At 40.7% G+C, this 16,563-nt stretch overlaps 2 protein-coding genes and 1 long non-coding RNA gene across 7 annotated transcripts in view; 2 read left to right on the top strand and 1 right to left on the bottom strand.

The window, feature by feature from the left end:
- The window catches only part of LOC124212480 (pseudouridylate synthase RPUSD2), an 89,011-nt gene extending 83,677 nt beyond the window's left edge, over positions 1–5,334 (top strand). For all 5 annotated transcript variants that reach the window (XM_046612545.2, XM_046612548.2, XM_046612547.2 and 2 more), the window contains 2 exons: positions 2,347–2,523; positions 3,314–5,334. In XM_046612545.2, coding sequence (XP_046468501.1) covers positions 2,347–2,523; positions 3,314–4,066 — 930 coding nt within the window. In that variant the 3' untranslated portion in view covers positions 4,067–5,334. The remainder of the gene's footprint in view (positions 1–2,346; positions 2,524–3,313) is intronic.
- A 6,863-nt stretch (positions 5,335–12,197) lies between these two features.
- LOC124212487 (uncharacterized) lies at positions 12,198–14,238 on the bottom strand. Its single transcript, XR_006881662.2, has 4 exons — positions 13,802–14,238; positions 13,444–13,540; positions 13,116–13,203; positions 12,198–12,747 (listed from the first exon to the last, which is right to left on the bottom strand). It is a non-coding gene; the product is annotated as an uncharacterized lncRNA (long non-coding RNA).
- Positions 14,239–14,932: 694 nt separating this feature from the next.
- LOC124212485 (uncharacterized) lies at positions 14,933–16,463 on the top strand. The gene is made up of 5 exons (XM_046612559.2): positions 14,933–15,004; positions 15,103–15,347; positions 15,686–15,749; positions 15,826–16,016; positions 16,085–16,463. The coding sequence occupies exons 1-5, from the start codon at positions 14,933–14,935 to the stop codon at positions 16,206–16,208; spliced, it is 696 nt and encodes a 231-aa protein (XP_046468515.2). The 3' UTR covers positions 16,209–16,463.
- Positions 16,464–16,563: the final 100 nt, after the last annotated feature.

Here is a 16,563-nt window from a genome sequence, read left to right as displayed (position 1 = left end):
CGCGAATTCTCGCCGGATCGGATATTACATATACAAATTTTGCCGTGCAAACATTACTATATACACATATTTTACCTTAACCCGGGGTAACCTGCGCGTGCCTCTCTTCCTTTCTCGTTCTCTCTCTCTCTCTCTCTCTCAAGGCTATCCGGTCTTTTTGAAAGTATAATTTTGACACAACTTATCTGTCTGCGCGTGTAACATGACCAACGCATTTCTCGCACAGAAACCACGTTATTATTTATTAATTAAAGTCCTCTGCAGAGTTCTTTAGTCAATGCTCCGCATGTCGCATGGCGGTAACTTACGTAGATTATTATTTATTTGTTTATTTTTTGTGTAAAAAGCTTGCACGACACACGTGTGTTGGAAACTCGTTATATTTTTTCTGATGCTCTTTCATCCAACTTCGATGTTGCGAAAAACTCAGTAGCTGAAACGCCACTTTGAACAACTTGTCGATTTTTCTTTCACGTTTCATTTCTATACTTTTAAATATAGTTACTATAGAGCCTCGACTGCTCACGATTAGGCTTTTCTCTTTGATATTTTTATCTGGACACTAACGCGACATGCGTGTCTTTAATTAACAAAACGAACTACAAAGGTTACCTGCTGCTATGTTGCTCGGTTGTTTTTTTCTTTTTTAATAAGTTTTATTTTTAGGTTTAAATCCTTCGTCTTCCTTGTTCTCTGTTATTCTGTTTGTTTTTCTTCTTTATCTTCTCAGACTCTATTCTCTTGATCAATTACTGCGGATTATATAACATTCTCCGTACCGTAGCAGTGCTTCTGTATTTTATCGATCGTCAGCTGTCTTACTGTAATTGCAATACATCCTGCCTGCCGTAAACGCCACAAAGAGATTTTAACGCGTCTCAGCGACTTCGGGAATCTCTTTGAAAGATCTATATGCATACAGTCACCGTTGTCTGGATATTGAGTCTTATATACTACTACGACTTACTTCTCCCCTTGAGATCTTGCGCCTTATTGATCGCGCCATGCATACCTGTGCAATAAATTTTAATTAACTAATCCGAAAACGGCTTCTCTGTGTAAAAATTATGCGATCAAAGCCAAGAAATTGTAACAACGTACATCTCTGGATTATTTTCTCTCCTCACTGTCGCCGTATTTTTTTCGTCCTCATTTTTCCATTAACTGTTTTTTCTTAATTTTTTTCTTATGGTCTCTAATTACGTTTCATTGCTAGTCGGAGCCTTGCCCGCTCCTCAAGCTTACGTGAAGAAGACAGTTACGGGCAGAAAATTGGGTAAAATTGTATTACGCGAAATATTGCAAGGCGCACACCTACGTATAAGTATGAACATTGCACACAGACGTATAATAGTCACCATGACAAGGACGGACTCGGTCCTTGACTCGCATTCGCGTTATGTGTCTCACTAGATGTGTCTTTCCGCTCTCTCTAAATTACCGGTTAATTGTCTCTCGACGTTTCCTGCGGCCAAACAATTTTGTTGTTCACCCTTTCGTCGGAATTAATTTTACCCCCCGCACGTAGTGCTGACGGGGGACGACGTATTCCGAGGATGATGTTGTTTTGCCAGAAAGGGGGGTAACCTCCGGTTTTTATATATGACAATAAACAAACAGGTATATCCTGTATTAAAATTCTAACACGCTCTCGTTATTTTCTAATGGATTTATTATCACACCGACTTGGCGTTTATCCTCCCCTCTCATTCTATTTATTATCACGGTATTATCACGCGATATTGATATCGCTTCAGTATGATATCATCATGACTCGCTAAGGGTGTACATAATATAAAGGTCTTCGTTTTGAATAACGAGTGTTCCTTCAAAACGTTGTATAATTTATTAGTATGTTCTCTATAAATTGGGTAAAGTCTTCGATTTGTCGGGTGGTTTTCCAAATATCTAACTTGAATTACGACGCGAGCTGCTTTCCTGTTTACAGGATTCTCTCATATGTATACACGTATGTACATTTGTTTATGCCTTTCCTTGCACTACAGCGTGTACGCAGCGTAGCACTAAAACCTAAACGTTGATTTGATGCGCAATATGCAGATTTTCATTTTCAGTCGAGAAAATAAACACGGTTTTCGCCAATAAAATTTCGGAACCTTTGTGTAGAGACCAAAAGACGAATAAATCATTGAATCAGTAAATTATTCGGCATGAAACTATCAATGGATTGTGATCGATGATTATTCATCTAATATCCGTCAGAGTTCTAACTCTCATTTGTTTGAGTGTTATTTGAAACTTATATTACAATAAATCTGCCGATAATCTTCAACGTAGTAAGCGATATTTTTTGAGCCATGTAAAATAATTGAAATGCAATTATAGGTACATCCTTGCGGGCGGTACCGGCACAACACGGTCGTTTTCATCCTGGCCAAGGAGTACAACCTGAAGAATCTTCGCACCATTCACAGGCTTGACAGATTAACCAGTGGAATTTTACTCTTTGGACGAACGCCGAAGAAAGCTAGACAAATGGAGCATCAAATTAGAAATAGACAGGTTTGCAAAGAATCAGTATAAAGAGATAGTCTGTAACAAACGTTATTCTACTATGCAGAATAATATCTGGTAATCCATACGCACGGACAATGTAAAAAAAATATGTGTAATAGAAAAACTACGTCCAACTGCACTGATCGCCTAATTACATGTAATTATTGTTCTCATATGCCGTCATCTCGTACGCCACCAACAGTTATTAGATTTCTCCTTCGATATACTCGGGGAACTTCGTTAATTATCATGCATTACAAAACCGATACAATCGTACACGGGGAGAATGGATAAACGTTGCGGAATATATCTGTGTACGTAAAACGGGGCAAAAATTACATTGTCCATTTCTTATCCGTAAAATCAAATCAGTTTTCGTGTAAAATCTTGCTTTCGTAAACTTGATGATTTTTTACAGTTTGAGTCCCATTTTATGTTGGAATGAAGAGTGGGTTGAGTTTTAGAATTTTTTCAATGTTTTCATTGAATTTCGGTGTTTGCAAATCTGGGAAATTTAGAAGGAGCCGACCACAGGCCGCAGCTTAGCTTGGGCTTCTGAATTAATTGAAATATTTGAATATATTAAATAATTCACCAAAGTCGAGGCGAGTTTGCTTGGAACAAAATCTAATCGAAGGTAGAACACAGTTTGGTAATGTTAGAAAAGTTATTAGTATCACCGAGTATTTGAGACAAGAACTTAACCACGGCGAGGTGAAAGGCTTCATGGATCAATCACTCCGAACTGTAAGGCAGGCTCCTATGATTAAAAAATTTTTCTATTTTCCCCCCTCAGGTTCACAAAGAATATGTCTGCCGTGTTGACGGTGAGTTTCCGGAAGATGAGGTAGTCTGCGCGGAACCGATCGAGGTGGTATCGTACAAGATCGGAGTCTGCAAAGTGTCGGAGAAGGGCAAGGATTGCGTGACAACGTTCAAGCGGTTAAGTTTTAACGGAAAATCATCGGTGGTACTGTGCAAACCGCAGACAGGTCGCATGCATCAGATCAGAGTGCACCTTCAGTACCTGGGGTACCCGGTCGTCAACGATCCTCTCTACAACCACGTTGTATTTGGTCCGATGAAGGGAAAGGGTGGGAACATCGGAAAGACGGACGAAGAACTGGTCAAGGATTTGATTGGTATTCACAATGCCGAGAACTGGCTGGGGATGGACGGAGACTCCGAAATGAGTCTGTTCAAACCGAAACTCGATATCGAGGACCAGGTATTAGCCACGAACGACAAGGACGCCGCCTCGCCTTCCTCCTCACCCAGCCCACCCGAGGAGGACCTGAAAGCCCTCAAAGTCACAGTCGGAACACAGACTGGGTCGGAACCTCCGGACTCAAGTTTTGCAAATGAAAAAGTAACGACGGATCCCCACTGCTACGAGTGCAAAGTGAAGTACAGGGACCCGAAACCCTCCGATCTTGTGATGTACTTGCATGCGTGGCGTTATCGCGGTCCAGGATGGGAATACGAAACACCTCTGCCCGCCTGGGCAGGCACGGATTGGGGAAGAGAGTCGCCAGCTACCGAGGATTGATGACGATATTTTTATTACTCTGTATTTTGACCTGAACAGTTTCAAGAATATTCTTTTCAATATCCTTATACCCCGTGCCTTCCATATTCGTTGTGAGCCAGGTGTTAGTCTAATGCCTCCCACGTACGGAACTCGATTTTCAATTACGCGAGAAAAGTGGCGATATTTGAGTCCGGCTAATTTGTGGGGGAGGACGTCGTTTTCCCAACAATCAGCATAATCTTCCCGTACCTCGAGTAAGAGGTAAATATGATCAGCGAGCTTACCATATCGTAGATTCATTATCGATAATGAATAATGCAAAGAAAATTGAATATTACAATTTATCGTTCGTTTCGTCGTTCGCGTACTTAGCCACTTAATTTTATTTTATTTTCATTTTTCTCCCTTACTCATTATACTTTTACCATGCAATTTGTTACCCGTATTAATAAATGAGTCGACTATTGTTATTATTACTTATTAATATTACTGTTATCATCAACCATTCGCTGGTAGAATATTACTAATTATCATTGTAATTGTTTATTCTACAAAACTGTCGAGTGGATAGTTTTAATCAATTCAATATAGGCAAAGCAATGTAGAACACTTTGAATTCTGAGATAATATATCAAACTATATTTTCTCAACTCAATTACATTATACCATTGCTTATTTAGACACCGAAATTCTCTGCATTCGAGATTCATTATAGTCATTTAAGAAAGAATAATATCAGAATCAAATAAGAAATGGACTTGGGAAAGAAAATGAGTAATAGTAAAATATAAATATCGAATGGAAATCTATACATATGCAGGTATACATTGTAGGTCATACGGTATATTAAGAGATTTAAAGAGATTTAAAAAGAAAAGATGATGAGAAAATTCTTTTGAACCACTATAATGAACACCTATCACAAAAGACAGTGTGCGTGCTTACTAATCCGTAAATAATATAATTGAAATGCAACTGCATGTAACGATACGTATATCATACTTTATTTAAATACTAACGATATTTATATGCGAAAAAGACAGTCCATTTATTTGGCATAAAACTAGACATCAAGTCTGCTGTTGTAAGTGAGACGAGAGCTTTTGTACATACTGTATTCCTACGCATATTCTATGGCATAATATTATGGATTGTATTCAAGCGATATACGTGTATGATACTATGATATATTATATCAATGTTATTATTGTATCGTGCGGTAGTCAGCATAAAAACGTTAGAATTAGTGACTTTTATTGTATAATAAAGCCCAAAATGAATGAAAATTTGTCTAAGCCCGCTCAATGTCCTCTTGAAATGTGGAAATGATTTCTTTCCGTTTGCTGTACAGACATCGTTTGAATAATAATCTGTCGCAAGGAAAAGAAAAAAAAATATGTCGAGGGCATACCGATACCGGTTTCATTTTTAATGTTTATTTCATTTCTGTCATTGCAACACTGTAGTTCAATACGTTAACTGAAGAACATAAAAACGGATACCCCTGGGTAAATTTTTGTGACCAGTTTTCGGTAGAGGAGTGAGCCCAGGTGGGCCTGGAAGAGTAAGAGTGTTCTGCTCTAGCGACTCGACCTAACGAGCTGACACCGACATTCGTAGCAACCAAAGTAGTGTCAATATGAAAGCTTGAGATTGAGTCGGTACAAAGTGAGTACATAAGACTTCTTGTCGACTGCGACTTGGAAATGTCGAGCAGCTCGATCATCCCCGTGAGATGAAGTGTAACCGCGTCTACCGCATACCACCCCCAACTACCGCCGAGCACCACTAACCACCGTCAACCACCTCCGACCACCTTTATCCTCCTCGTCCACCTCGGCCCCCTCCTCCCCCACCCCCTCGTCGTCCACGTCCTCCTCGGCTACCTCCTACCACCCTCAACCACCTCCTACCACTTCCGACCACCTCCTACCATTTCCGAACACCTCCAACCACTTCAGACCATCTCCGACCACCTTCGTCCTCCGCGTACTCCGCGTTGTACTCGTTCTCCTCGACCTCCTCCGATCACCGCCAACCACGTCCAAACACCTCCTGCGTTGATTGAAGAATATAAAGACAGTTGCCCTAATGGGCTTTAGTGTGACAACCGAAAATCGTCGTGCGCTTGCACCCTTGCGCTCGTTGGGATGTTCCAACGGTAGAGTTGAGAACTTATTGCAGAATATCAGAGAGTTACCGATTTCGACATGATGCTGGCAGCATTCACCTTCCGAGTAACACAGTCTTCGCAATGGTAAGCCCAAGCCAGTACTTAGTCTGTGTGTACTTACCGACTTGTCGGCGATACAAGAAATCAATAATGCGAGAATAAATTTTTTCCAAACTTCGTAGCAAAACAGTGATTTAATTGAAGTATAGGTACCCGAGAGAAGAATGTACATATAGATCATAAAAGATAATGGATCAGATGTAATAATGATGCAGAGACCAAGAAGTATATGTGTATGTGCGGTTCACGTACGATATTAATATATATGATCCATTTACGATTAATACGTCATACATACTGTAAAATTTTATAGTTTTCCAGGAGACAAACTAGATTATCTACAATAATGCGGCTACGATATGAAAACAGACGAATTATTGATTTCGAAATGGGATTCTATTCGACACGCGCTAGATGTATTCCATAACATTAATATTCATAATTATTCCAACAACTTTTCATTTGCTCTCTCGATCTTAGATTATCGTGAGAAGGAATCAAAACGCTGTTTTAGCTAGTCGCAAGTGAAGACTCTACGTTGGGTACAGAAGCAGAATTGTTTTTCGAGAAGTGTTTGTGTGAAAGAAAATTCAGAGTAACTGTAATACGTCACGGATGCACTAATTTTGATCGAGATGAAACGGATGCTCCGTATATGAGCCAGTATTTAACGCAGTGTTCTGATTTACAGACCTAAAAAGGTGATTGTCGGCGATTTTTCTTTATAGGAAGAGATAGAACGAAGCTTCTTAAATCTTTCAGTGTATTTTAACACAAATTTGAAAGGTACGAGCAAAAATTTTTATCATCCAACTGTCGCAGATTGGCAGCGTTATTAGCTGACTCGGTAACTCAAGAATATATCTTCCGTAAACGGCTGACCATCGAAGGGCCTGGCCGCATGAGTCTGGAATTGGCAGAAAAGAAAGAGTGCGTATTTCTTGTCTGAATTGTAAAAACTGAAATCATCATGCGTCGCATCATTTCATAATACATCATACGTCATGCATCATACATAGTTTTGAAGTTCAAAACCAAAGTTTGTATGTTCGGATGTTCTGAAAGTGACGTCGCCCAAAATTTTTTTTCTTCTGACGTCTCGATCTATACAGACAAAAATCAGCTAACCGAATTCCTCAGTTTGGAAATAATCGCGCAATAGAGAGGATGTATGAGAATCACGCTCCGCGGATTTCGAGTACCGGGTTCTCTACCTCCGTGGTTCCTGCACTCCGGGTACGCTTCCTGGTGCAACTCGAGTCCTAGGATGAGCACTCCAGGTACAGTACCTGGTGAAAATCGACTTCAGGGACAGGCGCTCAGTAGCTCATTTGATAGTATTTTTCTCATTATCTTCTTGATAAAATGTGTCAATAAAAAAATTATATTAATCCTTACGCAATATTTTTGATGTGTTCTATTACTGCAAATATTTATTAGTATTCGTGGTTCTTGGGGGTCCAATAAGTCAGGAGAGGGTCACACAAAGCGAATATGAGACCTAAAATTTTTGGCTCCAAAAATGGAGAAAAAGTAAGGCTAACCCCTTTGCATTTTTGCCGAAAATTTTCGCGATTTTGAAAAGTGCTGCAATAAATTCTTTCATGCACTATTCGGACGTAATTTTGCAAAAGAAATCGATTAGGCGCAGTCCCAATACGCTGCGATCAACGCATCAAAAGTTACAGCCGAAAAACGAAAACCTGTGTTTTCGACATTTTTCAGCAGGTGCTTTTTCGCTCGCCATTTCTCTCCTGTTGGTCCTACGCTCTTTTCGCTGCGTTTTTTGGGTTCCTGAGGGTCCAATTAGTCAGGTGAGGGTCATTTGAATCGAATCTGAGACCAAAAATTTTTGCCTCCAAAAATGAAGAAAAAGTAAGGCTAACCCCTTTGCATTTTTGCCGAAAATTTTCGCGATTTTGAAAAGTGCTGCGATAAATTCTTTCATGCACTATTCGGACGTAATTTTGCAAAAGAAATCGATTAGGCGCAGTCCCAATACGCTGCGATCAACGCATCAAAAGTTACAGCCGAGAAACGAAAACCTGTGTTTTCGACATTTTTCAGCAGGTGCTTTTTCGCTCGCCATTTCTCTCCTGTTGGTCCTACGCTCTTTTCGCTGCGTTTTTTGGGTTCCTGAGGGTCCAATGAGTCAGGTGAGGATCATTTGAATCGAATCTGAGACCAAAAATTTTCGGCTCCAAAAATGAAGGAAAAGTAAGGCTAACCCCTTTGCATTTTTGCCGAAAATTTTCGCGATTTTGAAAAGTGCTGCAATAAATTCTTTCATGCACTATTCGGACGTAATTTTGCAAGAGAAATCGATTGGGCGCAGTCCCAATACGCTGCGATCAACGCATCAAAAGTTACAGCCGAAAAACGAAAACCTGTGTTTTCGACATTTTTCAGCAGGTGCTTTTTCGCTCGCCATTTCTCTCCTGTTGGTCCTACGCTCTTTTCGCTGCGTTTTTTGGGTTCCTGAGGGTCCGATTAGTCAGGTGAGGGTCATTTGAATCGAATCTGAGACCAAAAATTTTTGCCTCCAAAAATGAAGAAAAAGTAAGGCTAACCCCTTTGCATTTTTGCCGAAAATTTTCGCGATTTTGAAAAGTGCTGCAATAAATTCTTTCATGCACTATTCGGACGTAATTTTGCAAGAGAAATCGATTAGGCGCAGTCCCAATACGCTGCGATCAACGCATCAAAAGTTACAGCCGAAAAACGAAAACCTGTGTTTTCGACATTTTTCAGCAGGTGCTTTTTCGCTCGCCATTTCTCTCCTGTTGGTCCTACGCTCTTTTCGCTGCGTTTTTTGGGTTCCTGAGGGTCCAATTAGTCAGGTGAGGGTCATTTGAATCGAATCTGAGACCAAAAATTTTTGCCTCCAAAAATGAAGAAAAAGTAAGGCTAACCCCTTTGCATTTTTGCCGAAAATTTTCGCGATTTTGAAAAGTGCTGCGATAAATTCTTTCATGCACTATTCGGACGTAATTTTGCAACAGAAATCGATAAGGCGCAGTCCCAATACGCTGCGATCAACGCATCAAAAGTTACAGCCGAAAAACGAAAACCTGTGTTTTCGACATTTTTCAGCAGGTGCTTTTTCGCTCGCCATTTCTCTCCTGTTGGTCCTACGCTCTTTTCGCTGCGTTTTTTGGGTTCCTGAGGGTCCAATTAGTCAGGTGAGGGTCATTTGAATCGAATCTGAGACCAAAAATTTTTGCCTCCAAAAATGAAGAAAAAGTAAGGCTAACCCCTTTGCATTTTTGCCGAAAATTTTCGCGATTTTGAAAAGTGCTGCAATAAATTCTTTCATGCACTATTCGGACGTAATTTTGCAAGAGAAATCGATTAGGCGCAGTCCCAATACGCTGCGATCAACGCATCAAAAGTTACAGCCGAAAAACGAAAACCTGTGTTTTCGACATTTTTCAGCAGGTGCTTTTTCGCTCGCCATTTCTCTCCTGTTGGTCCTACGCTCTTTTCGCTGCGTTTTTTGGGTTCCTGAGGGTCCAATTAGTCAGGTGAGGGTCATTTGAATCGAATCTGAGACCAAAAATTTTTGCCTCCAAAAATGAAGAAAAAGTAAGGCTAACCCCTTTGCATTTTTGCCGAAAATTTTCGCGATTTTGAAAAGTGCTGCGATAAATTCTTTCATGCACTATTCGGACGTCATTTTGCAAGAGAAATCGATTAGGCGCAGTCCCAATACGCTGCGATCAACGCATCAAAAGTTACAGCCGAAAAACGAAAACCTGTGTTTTCGACATTTTTCAGCAGGTGCTTTTTCGCTCGCCATTTCTCTCCTGTTGGTCCTACGCTCTTTTCGCTGCGTTTTTTGGGTTCCTGAGGGTCCAATTAGTCAGGTGAGGGTCATTTGAATCGAATCTGAGACCAAAAATTTTTGCCTCCAAAAATGAAGAAAAAGTAAGGCTAACCCCTTTGCATTTTTGCCGAAAATTTTCGCGATTTTGAAAAGTGCTGCGATAAATTCTTTCATGCACTATTCGGACGTAATTTTGCAAAAGAAATCGATTAGGCGCAGTCCCAATACGCTGCGATCAACGCATCAAAAGTTACAGCCGAGAAACGAAAACCTGTGTTTTCGACATTTTTCAGCAGGTGCTTTTTCGCTCGCCATTTCTCTCCTGTTGGTCCTACGCTCTTTTCGCTGCGTTTTTTGGGTTCCTGAGGGTCCAATTAGTCAGGTGAGGGTCATTTGAATCGAATCTGAGACCAAAAATTTTTGCCTCCAAAAATGAAGAAAAAGTAAGGCTAACCCCTTTGCATTTTTGCCGAAAATTTTCGCGATTTTGAAAAGTGCTGCAATAAATTCTTTCATGCACTATTCGGACGTAATTTTGCAAAAGAAATCGATTAGGCGCAGTCCCAATACGCTGCGATCAACGCATCCAAAGTTACAGCCAAAAAACGAAAACCTGTGTTTTCGACATTTTTCAGCAGGTGCTTTTTCGCTCGCCATTTCTCTCCTGTTGATCTCACGCTCTTTTCGCTGCGTTTTTTGGGTTCCTGAGGGTCCAATTAGTCAGGTGAGGATCATTTGAATCGAATCTGAGACCAAAAATTTTCGGCTCCAAAAATGAAGAAAAAGTAAGGCTAACCCCTTTGCATTTTTGCGGAAAATTTTCGCGATTTTGAAAAGTGCTGCAATAAATTCTTTCATGCACTATTCGGACGTAATTTTGCAAGAGAAATCGATTAGGCGCAGTCCCAATACGCTGCGATCAACGCATCAAAAGTTACAGCCGAAAAACGAAAACCTGTGTTTTCGACATTTTTCAGCAGGTGCTTTTTCGCTCGTATTTCTCTCCTGTTGATCTCACGCTCTTTTCGCTGCGTTTTTTGGGTTCCTGAGGGTCCAATGAGTCAGGTGAGGATCATTTGAATCGAATCTGAGACCAAAAATTTTCGGCTCCAAAAATGAAGAAAAACTAAGGCTAACCCCTTTGCATTTTTGCCGAAAATTTTCGCGATTTTGAAACGTGCTGCAATAAATTCTTTCATGCACTATTCGGACGTAATTTTGCAAGAGAAATCGATTAGGCGCAGTCCCAATACGCTGCGATCAACGCATCAAAAGTTACAGCCGAAAAACGAAAACCTGTGTTTTCGACATTTTTCAGCAGGTGCTTTTTCGCTCGCCATTTCTCTCCTGTTGGTCCTACGCTCTTTTCGCTGCGTTTTCTGAGTTCCTGAGGGTCCAATTAGTCAGGTGAGGGTCATTTGAATCGAATCTGTGCCCAAAAATTTTAGGCTCCAAAATTGAAGAAAAAGTAAGGCCAACCCCTCCGCATTTTTGCCGAAAATTTTCGCGATTTTGAAAAGTGCTGCAATAAATTCTTTCCTGCACTATTCGGACGTAATTTCGCCAGAGAAATTGATTGGGCGCAGTCACAATACGCTGCGATGAACGCATCCAGAATCTGTGTTTTCGACATTTTTCAGCAGGTGCCTTTTCCTCCGTAACTTCTTTCCTGTTGATCCCACGCTTTTTTCGCTGCGTTTTCTTAGTTCCTGGGTGTCCCATTAGTCAGGAGAGGGTCATTCAAATCGAATCTGAGACCAAAACTTTTCAGCTCCAAAAATGAATACAAAAGTAGGCCTCACCCGTCTGCCTCACGTGCAGACGATGATCTGAACGATCTCGATCAACGTGACTTGGAAAGAATATATATATATAATCTTTTTCCGAGCGGTTAGAAATAGATTACTTTGGGCTTCGCTTGTAGAAAGTGTAAACACACCTGCTGTGATGAAAGTCTGGGATTCTGGGTGACAGGATCCCAGTGGTATGGACAAGAAAAATAGATGGGAAACGTCTTGTCCACAACGGTTTATATTTTGTATACTGAATTATATTAAGTACAGTATTGCAAATTACAAAGAGAGATTAAGAACGAGTAGCGTAATCAAACAAACTATTCAAATGTGACAGAGCGAATTTAGTATGACTAAGTACTATGTTACGGTTGAGGAAAAGGTGAGTCAAGGAGTGGGCCACCTTGGGTAGCGCGAGGGAGACTCTTAGGACGCACCACCGATTTGCCCAGCCGTTCCGTCAGGAAAGCTAGAGTCTCCACGTTGCCGTTCCTGGGTGATGGGAGGTCCTTTCCAGCGGCCGGTTCGATCGATGGGGTGCACCACTCACTAATCTCTAGGCTGAGATCTCGATGATCTTACACTTCTCAATTACGACTGATTTGATGGTGTCGACGGATTACCGGTTACAGCTCGGTTTCGTCGGTAGTGGGGCGTTATTCTGCAGAGTAGCCATCGCGCCACCTTTCGGTATCGGTGCACTTCCTGACTCATCTGGTTGTGTGCGGGGCAGCGATTCCCGGAGGAATGCGCTGAGCAAGCAGCTTGCCGCCAAGCGCGTGTCGCGAAAGTCCAATAGGGCCGTTCGCAACACCCCTTTCCATTTTTGGCGAAAATTTTTGGGATTCTGAAAAGAGCTGGAATAAATTTTTTCTGGCACTATTCCGACGTAATTTCGCGAGACAAATCGATTAAGTGCAGTCCCGATACGCTGCGAGCAGCGGATCAAAAGTTACAGCCAAAAAACCAGAACTTGTGTTTTCGACATTTTTCAGCAGGTAACCTAACCTAACCTACCCAGCATCTAACCTACCCTATACCCTACCCTACCTACCGTACCCTACCCTACCCTATCTTACCCTATCCTACCCTACTTTAATATACCCTACCCTCCCGCTCCTCCTGCTGATTCCACTCCCATTCCTGATTCTACCCCAGATCCCACATCTACTCCTACTCCTACTTAATTGAATATTATAAAAATTTTATACTCACAGAGCATAAGTTCTCGTGCTCCACCTCGATCACCCGCAACCACCTCCGACCACCTCCAACGACCACTGCTGACCACCTCGGGTTATACCTGAAATAGTAATAAATATTTTCAGTATAAGAACACATCAAAAATATTGTGTAAGGATAAATGTACTTAATTAATTAATCAATTATATAATAAATTTTTTTAGCGCATTTATATCTACTGAATTTGTGCTTGCGGGAAAAATGAATTGAAATAATTTATTGTAAGCATGACAAGTTTGAACAATTATATATCAAATATAATCAACATTGCCATCAAATATTATAAAAACGTTACACTCACCGAGCATAAATCCTCGTCTTCCTCGTCCTCCTCCTCGGCCATCTCCGACCACCGCCAACCACCCCCAACAGCCACCGCAAACCACCACGAGTTATATCTTAAATACAAATTAATATTTTTAGTATCAGAACACATTAAAAATATTGTGTAAGGACTTATAAAATCTTTTTATCGACACATTTTACCGAGAAGATTATGAGAAAATAATAAATAATTGTAGAAAGCTCATCAGCGCATTTATAGCTACTGAATTCGAACTTGCGCAAAAAATGAATTGAAATAATTCATTGTAAACATGACAAGTGTAAAAAATTTCAGATAAAATATAATTACAATTGCAATTAAATGTTACACTCACCGCGCAGAAATGCTCGTCCTCCTCGTCCACCTAGTTCTCCTCGTCCACCTCGATCACCTGTAACCACCCCTTACCACCTCCGACCACCTCCAACGACCACCGCTAACCACCTCACATTCTCAGTAATAGAACACATCCATACAAACACTTCTCGAAAAACAATTCTGCTTCTCTCCCAACGTAGAGTCTTCACTTGCGACTAGCTAAAACAGCGTTTTGATTCCTTCTCACGATAATCTAAGATCGAGAGAGCAAATGAAAAGTTGTTGGAATAATTATGAATATTAATGTTATGGAATACATCTAGCGCGTGTCGAATAGAATCCCATTTCGAAATCAATAATTCGTCTGTTTTCATATCGTAGCCGCATTATTGTAGATAATCTAGTTTGTCTCCTGGAAAACTATAAAATTTTACAGTATGTATGACGTATTAATCGTAAATGGATCATATATATTAATATCGTACGTGAACCGCACATACACATATACTTCTTGGTCTCTGCATCATTATTACATCTGATCCATTATCTTTTATGATCTATATGTACATTCTTCTCTCGGGTACCTATACTTCAATTAAATCACTGTTTTGCTACGAAGTTTGGAAAAAATTTATTCTCGCATTATTGATTTCTTGTATCGCCGACAAGTCGGTAAGTACACACTGACTAAGTACTGGCTTGGGCTTACCATTGCGAAGACTGTGTTACTCGGAAGGTGAATGCTGCCAGCATCATGTCGAAATCGGTAACGATTTCTGGTTGTCATACCAAAGTCCATTAGGGCAACTGTCTTTATAAGTCAACGTTCAATATGATTCAAGACTAAACAGAGTTGATTAAGGTAGTTTGAAGTTTGTGCATAGCGCCTGATCCAAGGCAACCCGCCGATAGCTATACCGCGCAGATACCTTTTTTATCAATAAGGGGGCAGCGCGGTAAACGCCTAACCGCAAGCAATTTATTTGCTGTTTATTCTACACCCTAATATCTTTTGTTTTTTTCTACATAACCTGATACAAGGAACGCCGGATATTAACGTAGCACGGTGGATTTAATTGACGTGATAAAAGATTTAGCGTTCGCAGAATTACACGCTGTTACCACTGAGACGAGTCAAGAAAGCTGAATGGCGGAATCACAAGCACTAGCCCGTAGCCAGTCCTCGGTAAAGGCTAGGATCGACGCATCCATACTGAAGGTAAGTTGGCGAGCGTAGGTAGGCCAAAGGTTTGTGAGTTGGACAAGAACGGTTGTAGGTAACCCTAATCGAACTAACCGTTAACCGTTTATCCGCAGAATGCGAACCTCGACAACCAGAAGAACAAACTGAGAGAAGAGTCGTACGAATTGCTGCGTAAATTTCGGCGATATGACGAAATGGAAACTGCAGCCACTGAGAAGTCTCAACACTTCCGCGGTCTGGAGGTAACCCACGAGGAATCCATCGAAGCGTCTAGGATACTCCTCTGCAAGAAGCGAGAGGAGATCAAGGGGATAAACGGCGCAGCGGATCGGACCCAAAGTCTGCGAACGAATGAACTGTGATTATGATAATATGTTTATATCTAAAACTGCGTTACCAGCCGTTGGGCGTTCTTTGACTGTGCGAAATACCTTTATCAACTCCATAGAGGCAGATGTGACAAATTTTTTCGTTATTTCTTTTACAAACTTCTCAGCATCTTGCTGTAACGCACAATGTACTGTAGAGGTTCAAACCTATTTTCTTAGTTTTTGTTGGTTAATTAATTCACCGAAAAATCGAAGACGAGATGTTTCGGTGCGTTGAGAATATGTACTACATCGCTTTGGGCTCCCATCACGCAACATGGAATTTTATGGTACGAACAATGGATTAAATTCGTTCGATATTTTTCAGAGTGATATTCGAAAACAGGGTTGCGGAGGCGGTGCCAAAGTTTTTAAATGCCTTGACCTATTACGTGAGTAGGTCAACTAGACATCATCGGTTGTGGATTATATTCACGTTATGAATAATCTCTTCATTTTTCCATACAGTCCACGGATAATGCAACGGCGGCCATTGGCAATATCAGACGTGAAAACCAAGAATTTCAGGAAGGAATCGCAATGGTTGATCGAGAAGTCGAAGCTCTGATGTCCAAGTATGAGATAAAGGAAGGGATTGTAAGCGCGATACCGAGTCACGAATTAGGTGTAACGGATTTACAGAAGCTCAAAGATGCTTGGTAATTGTGACGAACCCTATAGTAAAATTTTTATACAGTTTCGTAAATAAAATGTTATGACCATGCAGGAACAAAGCGAATCAGAGCAGAAATTCGGAGTGGAAACGAATTGAACATTTGAATAAACAACTTCAGGAAACGACAAAGCGCAATGATAGAAAAATAGCTCGGCACCTTGGCAAAACCACGTAACTCCGCGCGAATCGCATTATTCTAATTATACTCCAAGTTATAAAACACTCTACGTAATGTAATATATAATGTAATCTATCGTTATACCTAATACGTCTCCTCGTGAAGTCATAGTGCCATAATTAGCTCCATATTTGTAACAGTCAAATAGTTCGTATCGTTAAAAAATAATCGATATTATCATAGCTCAATACAATACAATTAAATATTTAATAACTCCAGTATACATTATATAATCGAATAAAACGGAGCACTGAAAGGAAAGAAATGTCACACACACTCAGCGATTTGATAAATCCACCGCAAATCACGTGTTGTGTTGAAAGTTGGTATACGTGTGATAAATAAGTGCAGG

Source organism: Neodiprion pinetum, chromosome 2 (genome assembly GCF_021155775.2).
Source record: "Neodiprion pinetum isolate iyNeoPine1 chromosome 2, iyNeoPine1.2, whole genome shotgun sequence".
Lineage (NCBI taxonomy): Eukaryota > Metazoa > Arthropoda > Insecta > Hymenoptera > Diprionidae > Neodiprion > Neodiprion pinetum.
The sequence above is the reverse complement of the archived record's forward strand: the minus strand, read 5'-3'. Positions and strand labels throughout refer to the sequence as shown.

Coding starts and splice junctions, on each gene's coding strand:
- LOC124212485 (XM_046612559.2), top strand. CDS start 14,933: ATGGCGGAATCACAAGCACTAGCCCGTAGCCAGTCCTCGGTAAAGGCT. Junction 15,348..15,685: donor AGTCTGCGAACGAATGAACT/GTGATTATGATA, acceptor GATATTTTTCAG/AGTGATATTCGAAAACAGGG. Junction 16,017..16,084: donor CAGAAGCTCAAAGATGCTTG/GTAATTGTGACG, acceptor ATGACCATGCAG/GAACAAAGCGAATCAGAGCA.